Source organism: Hipposideros armiger, unplaced genomic scaffold (assembly GCF_001890085.2).
Source record: "Hipposideros armiger isolate ML-2016 unplaced genomic scaffold, ASM189008v1 scaffold_1810, whole genome shotgun sequence".
In the NCBI taxonomy this organism is placed as follows: Eukaryota; Metazoa; Chordata; class Mammalia; order Chiroptera; family Hipposideridae; genus Hipposideros; species Hipposideros armiger.
Window position 1 is genome coordinate 51,086 of NW_017733160.1, and position 14,451 is coordinate 65,536.

General features: G+C 40.4%; 1 protein-coding gene across 1 annotated transcript in view; it reads left to right on the forward strand.

Moving 5' to 3' along the window:
- LOC109378222 (uncharacterized protein KIAA1257-like) overlaps positions 1-14,451 on the forward strand; it is a gene marked incomplete at its 3' end in the record, with an annotated part of 50,627 nt that overhangs the window by 5,125 nt on the left and 31,051 nt on the right. Inside the window, exons 4-7 of the mRNA XM_019634681.1 lie at positions 672-876; positions 5,365-5,496; positions 7,027-7,102; positions 8,530-8,654. Of these exons, the coding sequence (XP_019490226.1) occupies positions 672-876; positions 5,365-5,496; positions 7,027-7,102; positions 8,530-8,654 (538 nt within the window). The remainder of the gene's footprint in view (positions 1-671; positions 877-5,364; positions 5,497-7,026; positions 7,103-8,529; positions 8,655-14,451) is intronic.

A 14,451-nucleotide genomic window follows, 5' to 3' on the forward strand; every position in this document is an offset into this window, starting at 1 on the left:
GTGTGAAGGCTGTTATCTGTATGTGTAGAATTACCTTTCCCTCTCCCCTCCCATGTCTTTCTCCCCCTAAGGTGCCTAGTCTAATGGCATTTAGCAATGCATTTCTTTGATTTAGGGGCATTAGTAAACACATTCTTTTGGGGTGTTTAAAAACCTGGAATCCTGTGGGGCTAGTAAGGTGTTAGAATCCTGACAAACAGAATGTGTTCCACCCCCTGCAACCCCCCCGCCCCCCCCAGGCCCTTCTATTTAAATATTTTTACCTAATAATTGCTTTGGTTTTTCAAAAGTTTTTGTAGCTCTTGCAATTTTTTCTTTGTGTGTATGCATGTGAGGACATGTGTGCGCACACCCAACCGCCCCCCATACACACACAGCTGTCTGTGGCCCAGCTCAGTCAGGGATGGGAGTCACTGGAAAGGACACTATTTGCAGGTAGTTGCTTTGACTTAATTTTTTCCATGGATTCCAGAGGTGTGTCAGGGCACAGCCCATGACACCCATTTCCCTATGTGAGTCCTATCCTGGGGGACAGCCAGACACAGAAGACAGACAGGTAAAGAGCAGAGCCCTGCTTTGCTGCCAATAGGGCAAGGCTTTGGTGATGAGTTCTAGGTTGCTGTGCCTCCCAGCTTTCCACACTGAAAGTCTCTTGATATTCTTTTACACAGACCGTGAGGCCGTGGCATGAAGGGGACAAAGTTTGGGTGTCATGGACCCAAATTTTTAACATCAACATGACAAAGGAATTACTAAAGAAAATAAATTTTCACAAAATAACTTTGAGGCTCTGGGACACTAAGGATAAGGTTTCAAGAAATGTCAGGTATTATCGATTAAAGACTTCTGGATATTCGGAAGATGCAGGATCTTCGGGTAAGTCAGGTATTTGTTTTGTATTTGAAAAGTTTCTAGAGGCTTGTGGCTTCTTACCAGTGACAGGATAAAAGCCAGCATCCCCTTGTTTCCTCTGGCTAATTTTCCTAGTGCATACATTAGTTTCTTTATCAGTGGTATGTGTTGATGAAAAACATCCAGCCTAAGAGAAAACTTGAGTTTATTTGAGCCAAACTGACGACAATTGACGGGAAGCAAAATCTCAATGGATTGAAAAAAATGCTCTGTAAAATGGCAGTTTGAAGTTTATTTTATACATAAAATTCCAGGAGGAAGGTTATATGAAATCCATTGGTGATAGAGGAAGGGGGTGGGAAAAAGCAAAGTGGGGAAATCTCTGGGATTGGATAAAAGGTAAAATGGAGAGACAGGTACTTCTTTTACATAGGTGGGTTCAGGATAGCAAACAGTTAGCTTTTTTACAGCACATAGAAATGGTAATCAGGAGACAAGCATAAAAATGAAGAATTTTGCAGTTTCCAGCTTTGGTCTGGAAAAAAAATTAAAGATGTTATCTTAGGTACAGAAAGACAACAGGCCCACTGAAAAGGCACAGATTAATTTAATGAAGAAGCTGGGATGTGACTTCCTGTCATGGCCCACTTAGTTAAAAAAAAATTGTTTTGTGTGTGTTCACACCATCTTATTTTCAGTCTCCTAAGCTTGTCAGGTTTAATCTGTTGTTCCTTTTACATCCACATGTGTTATCCCTCAGGATGCATTCAGGCCTTAGGAAATGCTGCCCGGTGTCTCTGTGCATGAACATTAGCCACCACCTTCCCCCCAGTCACCTTTTGGGACCTCCTGTGCCTGGGCATCCACCCCGGGCATGTCTCCCTGGATGAGTATTGTGTGTTCAGTGGGGGAAAAAAAGAGGATACCAAGAAACAAGAGAAAACATTTTTTTTAAAGCCCACCATTCTGAGACACCATGTTAACATTTTCACATAGACCCTCTAGACTCTTACTTATGTCAATATTAGGTCAACCTCAGAAAATCTCCATTTGAACTGCCCTGGAGAGTGCTGGCAGGAGTAGAAAGACCCAGGCTTTCAAGTCAGATGGCTGAATTCAGTTCTGTCTCATCTTGAACTAGCTGGTGAATTTGGGCATATATCTGCTTCCTCTGATCAGATGCTTAAAGGCAGGGTCGTGGGAGTGGTCCCCCCAGACACAAGCAATAAGGAGAGTGTGCGCTATCTACAGAGAATTTAAAGAACAGAATAAACAAGCAAACAAACAGAAACAGACTCAGAGATACAGAGAAAAAACTGATGGTTGCCAGATGGGAGGGGGTTCAGGGGATGGAGGTGGTGAAAAGATTAGGAAGTACAAATTGGTTGTTACAAAATAGTCATGGGGATGAGAAATGCAGTATGAGGAATATAATCAATAATGTTATAAAGGCTATGAGGTCTGAAAATTAAGTTCATGAACTTGTATCAATGTTGCTAACCTTTTTTTGATATCAGAGGGATTATTCATTATGAATTTGTACCAACTGGACAAACAGTTAACCAGATTTACTATTTGGAAGTGCTAAAAAAGCTACATGAAAAAGTTAGATGACCTGAACTTTTCACCAACAATTCATGGCTCTTGCATCACAACAATACACCAGCTCACGCAGCACTGTCTGTGAGGGAGTTTTTAGACAGTAAACAAATCATTGTATTGGAAAGCCCTTCAATACAATACAATACTCACCTGATCTGGCCCCCAATGACTTCCTTCTTTACCCAAAGATAAAGGAAGATATTTTTATGACAATCAGGACATCAAGGGTAATATGACAAGAGCTCTGATGGTCATTCCACAAAAAGAGTTCCAAAATTGCTTTGAAGGGTAGACTAGGCACTGGTTTCAGTGCATAGCTTCCCAAGGAGAGTACTTCGAAGGTGACCATAGTGATATTCAGCAATCAGGTATGTAGCACTTTTTCTAGGATGAGCTCATGAACTTAATTGTTCAAACTCGTATGTATGGTGTCAGATGGGTACTGAACTTATTGGGGGAGATCACTTCATAGATTATATAAATGCCTAACCACTGTGCTGTATACCTGAAACTAATATAAAATTTAAAAAAAGTCATGGGGATGTAATGTTCAGCATAGGGAATATAGTTAATATAGTGATAGCTTGATACAGTGTCAGATGGATGCTGGACTTATGGTGATCACTTCTTTAAGTATATAAATTTGAATAACTATGCTATACCCTTGAAGCTAATATAATATTTTATGTTAGCTATATTTTAATAAAAACCTTAAAAAAATAAAAACAATAATAAAACCCTGCCAATTGAACTATGCCATGGCATTAATTGTAAAGATGCATCTCTGTTTTTTAGAGATGTTAAAAGATAAAAACAATATACATCTAAGAATCCATGGACTATGGTAATATTATTGCTGTTGTTAGTGGCTTCCAGACAAGTATAATTGATAGGGTAAGTAGATATATAGAGATGAGCAGGAGAAGGAGAAATTCAGCCCCGATGAGAAAGCCCCTTTCTGCAGCTCCTACTTGGGCCAAGACCCCTGGCAGCTGCCCAGCAGGACTCCAGGCTCATACACACCTCTAAATCAAAGAGATATGTTGTTAGAAGTCACAGATGGTGGTGGGGTGGGGGTACTGGATTGACACACACACTCACACATCCTGTTTGTCAGGATCATTGATACATTATTAGCCCAACAGGATTTGAGGTTTTCACACATCCCTAAGGGATGTGTTTACATATCCCCCCAAATTAAGGGGATGTGTTTACCCATGCCCCTAAATCAAAGAAATTTATTGTCAAAATGCCAGAGACTAGGCACCTCAAGGAAAGAAAGAGATAAGAGGAGAGGGGGAGGCAATTCTACCCTTAGAAATAAAAGCCTTGAGCTGGCCGAGTGGCTCAGTTGGTTAAGAGTTGGCTTAAGAGCGTGAGGTCTGAGCAACAGGGCCGCCGGTTCGATTCCCACATGGGCCAGTGATGCTGTGCCCAAGCTGAGCTGTCACTGAGCTGCCAACAGGTGGCAGGATGGCTCAGCAGGTGTAAAAACAAGATTGCCTATTTGATGGCAGGCTACACCCATCCACAACTAAGACTGAACTCGGCATCTTTAGCTGGGCTGCCGCTTGGATGGCTCAGTGGACAGAGCATGCACTCCTAACAACAAGGCTGCTGGGTTCAACTCCTGCATGGGATGGTGGCTGTGCCTATCTGCAACTAAGATTGAGCACAGCACCTTGAGCTTAGAGGCCACAAGCTGCCACTGGGCAGCCAGATGGTGACTGGCACCCTCCACAATGAAGACTGAAGAACTACAACTTGGCTGGTCCCCTTCCCCAATTCCCCAACACTTTTCCCTTCGCCCAATTCCCCAATTTAAAAAAATCTAAAAAAAAATAAGAAAGAAAGAAATAAAAGCCTTCACACAATGTAAGGCGGGGCTGCTTCCCTCCCTGGGGTTATCCCTCTCAATGTCTCAGAGTGTGCTCTCTTTTACTAATAAACTTCTGCTGTTCATGCTGCACAAATTCCATCTCTTGATTGAAGTCTCCTTCAAGAAGACAAGAACTGAGGTAGTTCAATGTCATTTTCCCTGTAACAGTTCCATGAACTTTCTATATCACCCTTTACTCTTAGTACTTCATTGCTCTGCGACTTTTAATGACTGCCCAGTACCTTAGGGAACCAAGTTCTGATTTTTGAGTCCAGCCTTAAAGGCATCATATAATTTGTTCCCCAAGGCTCCTTTCTCGATGCCCTTCGCATTTTCATACCTGGTCCATCCCCTGGTCCCTGAAGACTCTAGGCTTTTGCTCACTGTGGGATCTGCCTTCAGGCATTTGGCCATATTTGGGGGCTCTTAGCTTCATCTCTTTCTTCAAAATTGTTATCTATCCTTTAACACAGAACCCAGTTTCACCTTTTTTCCTCATGTCTTTCTGGTACCTTCCATCATCTTCATTCACTCACTCCCTCTGCTCATTCATTATTCCATTATGTGTTGGTTGCTGCCTTGTGCATGCAAAGCCCCATACTGACAGAAATGAAAGACATGGAGGGGTCATCTCCATAGCTGGAGAACAAGAAGCTATGAATATAGTCCTGGCTTTGCTAAAGCCAGCTCTCTGGCAACAGGAAAGTTACTTAAGTATCAGATCCTCATCTGTGAAATGGAGAAGTGGTAATGCCTTTCTTAAAGTGAAGTGTTATGATTAAATGGAACAACATATGTCTAGTACTTAATGAATGGTCTTATTTGGAAGAAGCTGTTGCCAGTTGAGGTTTAAGTGTCCTGGTATTTTGAAGCCACAGCCCCTTAGGCAACAACTCAAGGAGGTCAGGGACCTTTCCTATTTTATCCATAGCTCCATCTCCAACACCAGAAGAGATATTGTCACATAGTAGGTATTCAACCAGTATTTCTGCTTGATCGAGTCAATTATTCTTTTTTCTCATGCATTCTAGAAGAAGTAAGACATTTGGTTTTAAATCAGAAAAGATTGTCTGAACAAGGCATTCATGTCAAAGAGGACTGGGACCAGAAGTATGCACCAGGAAAACCAGAAAAAGCAGGAAAACACTTAAAGTCTTTACATGGTGAGTGGAGATGACCTTTGTGGATAAGCCAAGTGCAAACTATGGCAGGGAAAGTGATTGATTGGTGATACTGGTATAGTGTGTGTGCATTAGTGTCCTTCACGTGTATCAGCTGCTAATGCTGGTTCACACTGCCAAAGCAAGCTCTGCTCTCTCTGCATGACTCACTTTTTGTTGTTGATTATTTTTCTTTGGCTTACAAAAGAACTTTTCTAACTGTAGAAGTTATATATGTGTTTTTTAGAAAATTCAACGAATATAGAAAAGCATAAAACAGGGAAACTATAAGTCCATCACTAAGAATAAGCATTGTAATATTTTGGTTATCATATTATGGCAAATTCTTTTTCTTCTAAGATTTTTTTTACATAGACGAGGTTATCTTGGATACTTGATTCTGTATTCTGATAGTAACATGTTATTACATGCACTTTCCTATTTCCCTCAAAACTTTCTATAAACTTCATTTGAGGTGACTAAATAATATTTCATCTGCTGGTACTACTGTAATTTGCTTAATCATTCCCTATAGGTGGGAACTTAGGAATCTGGGAGTGTTTTGAGTACCGTATTTCCCCATGTATAAGATGCTCCCATGTATAAGATGCACCTTAATTTTGGGGCCCGAAATTTGAAAAAAAATGTATTACATGAAGTTATTGAACTCAAGTTTTATTCATCATAAAATTCATACAACTCTTCATCACTGTCAAAACTCCCAATGATTAGCTTGTCCTCATCTGTGTCTGATGATGAATCACCCAATTGCCCTTTGCTCTTTGATCCATATCTTAAATTCCCTCTCTAAATCTGGCCATTTTGCTGACTTGACTCTCACGGCCTTCTTCTGCCATGGTGTTTTCAGTAGGGTTTCTTCTTCCCGTAGCCAGTCTCAGATTGTTTTCTCAGTTGGAGGAGGACCAAACTTACGTTCAGCAGCACGATTTCCATTCACGTTTGCAAACCGGATCGCTTTTAACTTGAATTCAGCACTGTAGGAAAATCTTTTCTGAGCCATTTCTGGGCAGAACGTGGCAAAATGTAACCTACTGTAATATACCGGTAACAAGTGCTAAACAATGAGTGCAAAGACAACAAGCATGAAAAAGTGGGAAATGCAAGTAAAAAAATCTATAACCACTGTATAAGACGTACCCAGTTTTTAGATGCCAAATTTTTCGAAAAACAGCGTGTCTTATACATGGGGAAATATGGTATATTCTATGTAAACAGTGCTGAAGTGGACAACTGAATAAATAATAGGGTTTTCTTCTTTTCTTTTTTCTTTGTGGGCACTATATAAAGAACTGGAGGCCTCCTCTTGCCTCCATTGTCCAAATAATCATAATTAGTCTGTATATTCACTCATGTACTCATTTATTATTAATTTTTTTACTAAATGCTCACCACATACCAGGCCTGCTATTTGGGACTGGTTTTACAAAATGTGTAAAGGACCCTCATTTCTTAGTGAACTAGTATGGAACAAGAAGTTTGGAGACCTTTGCTAACTATGAGGTTCTCATGCAGCAGAGCCTGAAACTCTTTCCAAGAACACCGAGGAATATGAAAAGCTACTCAGAATGGAAGATCTTGCTACAGTTGGGTAAGAATGAACCTATGTTATTTTGGGGAGTGGGGGAGCAGCCCTCTCTTATACTAGTCCTACAGACCCCCCCCCATGAATTGTGTAGATTTTTAGTAACTTCAATTATGTTGGAGTTCATGCAATCCAGGTGAAATGAAAGGAACAGAGGGAGAAATGCTTGTGTTTGTGAGCACATGTTATATGTCAGGCACTGTGCTTTGTCGTGCATTACTTTGTCTCATGTAATCCTCATAACGCTTATTCTGTGAGGTGGTTCTATCTCCATGTTCTACACTAGATGACTAGTTAAGTGATTTGCACAAAGTTCTAAAAGAATTCTTGGGAATCTTAGGAGTATTGGTAAAGCCAGGATCCCAACCCACTCCTTCAGATTACAAGTCCATAGCCCTTCCTTCTGTGAGGGCAATTGCTCTTGGGGCCTCTTGGAGCTTAAGAAGGGTGTGGAGAAGTTTCCTTGGATGCTGTGGAGACTAGGAGTAGAATGGAGGCCCAGCTGGTTACTTGAGGGAATAGGATAGGGACAACCAAGAGAAAATGTCATTGAAAAAAAAATCTTGATTTAAAAAAAATTGTTTTTGCATTGAATTTATAGATTAATTTGGAAAAAAGTTGACATTTTTACATTGTGAATTTCTCCCATCCCTGATCCTGGTGTATATTTTCACCTAGTTCAGCAACTCCTTTATGACGTTATTGATAGAGTTAATTTTTCCTTCCTATAGATGTTGTGGATAATTCCTGTAAATGAATTTCTGGATATTTTAGAATTTCAGTTTCTTTTATTAAAAATATATTATTTTCCATTATATTTTCTAGAAATTGATAGTACAAGTGTGGTCTGCAGACCAATAGCATCACCATTACTGGGAGCTTGCTAGAAATGTGGAATCTCAGACCTACTCCAGGCTTACTGAACCACAATCTGCTTTTTATTTAGCAACATTCCCAGATGGTTTATATGCATGTTGAAATTTAAGAAGCATTAGGTTAGAGTAGGGGTCAGCAAACTTTTGAGATGGAAGAGCCTATCCTATCCCTCAAAGTTTTGCAAGACCTATAAAACAAATGAAATCACCATTATGTGAATAATATCCTTTAAAAATTTTATAAATGAAACTATGATAGTTTTGTTTTCATTTTCAATTTTACTTCAGAGCCACATATACGTACCCAAAGAGCCACATGTGACTTGTGAGCCACAGTTTTCCGACCCCTGGGTTAGAGGAATGCAATGTTATTATTTTTTTAATCTGCTTACATTTTATCCAATAAATATTGGGTTGTCAGAAGAGTCATGATGTATTTTTTTCTATGTTTTCCATTACAAAAATGCATCATGACTTTTCTGACAACCTAGTAGATTCTTAGATCTATCTGGTCCCTGATTTTTTTCACCTTTATTTTTCTCTTTGTGAATTTTCTAGATGGAGTATGTTAAGACTACCAACTATTTCTTTGGGAGGGGCAACTGTGATGGAGATGAAGAAATTAATTGAGAGGCCATCATTTAGAAGCTTAACAAGCATATTAGAAAAGCAAAAATTTCAAAGTAAGGATGGGATTTTGGAATTTTATAACTAGACTTGAAATAATTATGAAATATTTCAAATTCCAAATATTTTAATAAGATTCTGTGATATCTGACCAAATATTACTCAAAATAAAAGAATACTACATATACTTTCAACTTATCCATTCTATCTCACCTCATCCTTCCATCCCCAACATCTATCCGTCCATCCATCCATCTATCCATCCATCCAATCCCATTTCATCCCATTCACTTACCCACATTATCCCATCCATCTACCTCCTCTGTCACCTCCCTTCCAACATTTTTGTGCTCCTAATCTTGTGATGATGTTGTGAATATAGGAAACATGAAAAGCTCTAATGTCTACTGGAGACTTTCAAACAAATAATTACAATCCTATGTGACAGATGCTATGGTGGGGTAGGTATGTGGTATATTGAGAAAGCACAGATGAGTGGGGGATATGGAAAGACTCACTGGAAGATAGGAAGCTATTTGCTTCTTACAGTGGAATGAGGGAATTAGCATCCCAGGTTACAGGAACTACTAATGCAGAAACATGAAATCTTAATGACAGACTGCAGAGAAACAAAGATCTTCATGAAACCAGAGGCAAAACGAGTCCAGGGCTTGTGCTGCCTGTGCCGCTCAGCCAATAGACCAACACAGGAGTTGGGTCATAGAGTAAGAGTTTATTATCAGAGTACCAGTGGTCTGAGAAGGCAGTGCGTTAACACCTCCAAAAACTGCCTTAGCATTTTCAGACCAGCCTGGGATATTTAAGGGAAAACCTGGACATTCCTCCAGAGGCTATGTGATGGTTCCAGGGTGTCTGCATGGAGCATTCCCTTTGGCGATGTGGCTCTCCAGTCGCATCAGCAACCCAGGAGCAGTGATGACAGTAACCTGGAAAGAATGCTAGGCCATAAAGATTATAATTGGCAAGCACGGGGCATTTTGACTAGTAAGCAAGTGTAAGTTTCAGGATAATTATCTAAAGCAGGGAACCGCGACAGGGGACATCCTAAGCTCCAGGAACTGGGACAGGGGACTTTCCAAGCACAAACCACAGGGAAGTGGTTTATCAATTGTTAAGCTCTAGGGCAGGGAGAGGTGAGACCTGTTTTGTGGGGGTCCCAACTGGGCCCTGTTTCACTCAGAAGCCAGTAAATCTACCTCCTCGTTCTTGGCCTAGATCTCCTCACCAGCTTTTCAGCAAGCAGTTGGGTTTCCAGTGTGAGGCAGAAAATCTAGAGCCTGTACACTTGCTGCCTCTTGGGATGGCCATTTCCTGTTCATTCACTTGTAACTGTTACAAGTCATTTCCTTAACTCTCATTCAGTTAGTCTGCTTCTCCTGGTTCTAGTTCAACATTGAAGTTGTGGAGAGAAATGACAGTTTGAGTCAGGCTGTCTACTAGGTGTTGGAGACACAGGTGAATAAAATTCATTTCTATGGGACGATATGGATGGACTTAGAGACTATTATGTTAAGTGAAATAAGTCAGTCGGAGAAAGACAAATACCATATGATTTCACTTATATGTGGAATCTAAAATACTGAATGAACAAGCAAAGTAAAAAGTGGTCTCAGAGATATAGAGGAACAACTGATGGCTGTTAGTTGGGAGGGGGGTGGGGATGAGGGAGAAGGGGAAGGGGTTAGACAGCATAAATACGTAACTACAATATTGCCACACGGACATGAAAGTCAGTTTGAGGAATATAATTAATAATGTTGTAAATATTTTGTAGGGTGTCAGGTGGTCACATGTCTTGCTAGGGAGACTGCATCATGGATGGGGTAGAGGCTTGATCACTGCACTGTACACCTGAAGCTGATGTTGTATAATATTCTATGTCAACTATAAGTGAATATATATATATATATGTATATATATATATATATATTTATAGTCATGGGACGTGGAGTATACTGTGGGAGTGGAGTCAAGGGAATTGTAATAGATATGTATGATACTGGCGGGAAGTGGGGTGGCGGATTGGGGGAGGAGGGTTGTCACTTTGAGGGGTAAAAAGTATAACTATTGCACTGTGTTGTACAGCTGAAACTAATTCTAAAAAATGTGTATTTCATAACAAAAAATAATTTTAAAAATCTAAAAATAATAATAAATAAAAATAATTCTGAAAATTAAAAATTCATTTCTATTTTTAAAGCCCTAAAAGACTAGTCCACACTTTCATATCTGAACACCTCTCAGCTCCTCCTGAGTTTTCTCTTTTTAAGATAAAACTGCCTCACTTCTTTTTTATGTTATTTGAGCATTTTAATGAGGCTTTCAAACCATTCTTTTTTTATCTTGATATAAAGATAGAAACATACACAGAAAAATATAACAACAATGTACCCACAATTTACTGTGTTTTGCCATGTATAATGTGCTCCCATGTATAATGGGCACCCACATTTTTGGCACAAACTTTCAGGGGAAAAAAATCTTTCATTTTAATTGAAATTTTTATTTGTTTGCATTTAGGTACTTGTTTTTTGTATTATAAAGGAATTTTATCTTTTTTTAAAAAAACATTTTATTGGGGAATTGGGGGAGGGGAACAGTTTTGGGGAATCAAGGAAGGGGAACAGACAAGTTGCTGTCCTTTTTGTTCTTCAGCCTAGTTGTGGAGGACATCGCTTCACTGGCCCATGTTGGTATTATGATCATTGTGCTCTTCCCGGCTGAGGCAGTCAGCTGCTGGTCGTTGGATGGCCACTCACAGTGGCTCACGGCGGCTCACGGCAGCTCACAGCAGCTCTCGCCCACTGCCAGCCACCAGCCACTCACACTGGCTGCTGGACACTCACGGTACCTCACAGCAGCCCACTGCAGCCCCACTGCAGCCTATGCTGTCACTGGCCACTCACGGCAGCCCAGCTCCAGGTCCAGCTGTTGCTCACCATCTTAGCTGTATGTAGAGGGTGCAGCGTCACTGGCCCATGTGGGAACCAAACTGGTGGCCCTGCTGCTCAGAGCTCGCATTTCCAAACCAACTCTTAACCAATTGAGCCACTCAGCCGGCCCTTTAGCATTTTTTAAACATATTATGGTACAAGAAATTTTATGTAACAAATAATTACAAAACACAAGAATAGATACAAGGTAAAGCAATTTTATGTACCAGTGACAAATTTATGATATTTATGCATCATAGAAGGCCAAGAACTCTTCGTTGTTGCTAGTTCATCATAAGTTCAACAAAACCAATTATTGTATTCCATGGTATTATTTTGCATACAGATATCATTATTGATTTCTAGAGTTACACTTTTAAGCCATAAGCATAAATAAAAGAATTAAAAACATTTATATAGATACAGAATTAGTACTACCCATGTATAATGTGCATCCTTATTTTTCCCTCACAAATTGGGCAAAAAAGTGCTCATTATGCATGGCAAAATACAGTAGGTTTTATTATTTTTTTATAAATGTCCTTCATAACTTTCTTGTTCTTTTTTCTTTTTTCTGGTTTTAAGAAATAAAAGGTTACAGATACAGTTTCAGCCCCCTTTGCATCCTGTGCTTTTAAGAAACATACTATAACATGGAGTAGAGTGCGGGAAAGGAGTCAATGGAATTGTAATAGATAAGCATGATATTGGGGGTGGGAGGGCAATAGATGGGGGAGGGGGGTTGTTACTTTGTGAGGGTGAAAAGGGTAACTATTGCATTGTTCTGTACACCTGAAACTAACAATAAAAATAATAAAAAAAGAAACATACTATATACTGAGATAGAAACTGGTGTGACCCTTCCTGCCACTCCATTCTTTCTCACACATTCATACAACATGTTATTGATTTTTGTTTTTATGAGTCACAGAAATGATTTCATACCACACATATCTACCTGCAACTTGCTCTTTGCACTCAACTTTATTTCTGAGATTTATTCTTGTCAATATACGTAAGTCCAGCTCCTTCATTACAACTTCTGTAGAGTACCCCATTAGATGAATGTACTATCCTTCACCCATGCAGTCCCCCATGAGAGAGATTGAGTTGTCTTCAATTTCCTGGCCCATCAGCACTGCAATAGCTAGCATCCTTGTGCAGGTGTCCATGTGCACACGCAGGATAGTCTAAAGCATTACCCAATGAGGTCACCAGGTGTAGGAAATGCACCTTTACTCCTTAGGAGATGCTGCCAGTTTACTCTCTGGGTTGCCCTTCTAACAGCACTCCTGAGAATCCCTGTTTCTCCACATCATCACCTATGCTTGGCACAGTCAGGAGCTTAATTCCTGATTCCTAGTGGCGTTGAGAACATTTCATATGCTTATTTGGTCATACTCATATATGATTTGCCTATTCTTATTTCTTTGCTTATTTTTCCGTTGGGTTCCAGATTTTTTCTTATTGATTTGTAAGCTTTATTTTTTACATCTTCGGAATAATTATGCATGTCATTTACATGCATTATAAACCTCACAGACTGAGATCTGTAATTTATCCTTTCACTCTGTGTATGGTGTTTTCTTTTGTACACCAGTTATTTAACAATTCCTTTCTAGTTGGTACTTTTGAAAATATTTAAGAAATCCTTCCTCATCCACATGTCAGTACCTTCTCCTATATATTTTTCTAATGATTTTGAAGTTTTTGTTTCCCACCTTTAGTCTGCAATTCATTTTGCATATGATATGAGGTGCTGATAATTTTATTTGCCTCTAAATGAATAGTCAATATAATTAACTGGCTATTCTATTCTTTTCAATTGATTTGAAATGCTACCTCTGGCATCTATTAAGTCCCCCTATGTGTGTGGATCTAGTTCTGCACTTTCTAGTTTGTTCCATTGGCCTTTATATAATGGAGCCAATAGCTCATGGTATAAACTAGCAGAGATTTATGTCTTAACATCTCCCTTTTATTCTTTTTTTTTAAAGATTTTTATTGGGGAATTTGGGGATGGGAACAGTGCTGGGGAATTGGGGGAAGGGGAACAGACAAGTTGTTGTCGTTTTGTTCTTCAGTCTAGCTGTGGAGGACGTTGCTTCATTGGCCCAAGTTGGCACCATCATTGCGCTCTTCCCAGGCGAGGCACATCATTCTCCGGCTTCTGGATGGCTGCTCACTGCAGCTGCTGGCCACTCACGCTGGCTGCTGGCTACATACGGTAGCCCGTGGCAACCCACTGCCACAGGGGCTGCAGCCTACACCATCACCAGCGACTCATGGCAACCCAGCTCCAGGTTGAGCTGTTGTCCAGCATCTTAGCTGTAGAGGGCAGCATCACTGGCCCTCATATGTGGGATCCGAACCGGGGCCCTCTGGCGTCCCAAGCCAGTTCTTAACCATTGCGCCACTCGGCCGGCCCTCCGTTTTATTCTTGATCTGATCTTGGACTGACCTGAGCTTTTGTGTACCCTTGCTCACTTATTCTTCTCAAGACCCTAGAAAGCAGGTGCTGTTGCCCATACTCAACATATGAGGTAATTGAGGCTCAGAATGGGGAGGTATTTTTCCAGCACTACACTGCAGGAGGGGTAGACCTGGTTCTGGAACTTTGGTGGTTCAACTCCAAAGCCCAAACCTCAACCCTATTCTGTGGTGAAGAGCTGACTTGAAGGAGAACTTATGTTGTGGTGCTGTTGTCATCATGGCAAACTTAGCCCCCTATTGCACACATTCTTGGTAGTAGCAGGTGGGAGATCAGGACACCCCTCAATTTCTCTCTGGATATAACTGGTAACTGGTCAGCTACCCACATTTAGACACCTCTTCTGGTTTCTGGGAAAGGACAGCAGCACAAAAACAACCTCTGCCTTCAGGGAGCTTCCAGTACCTT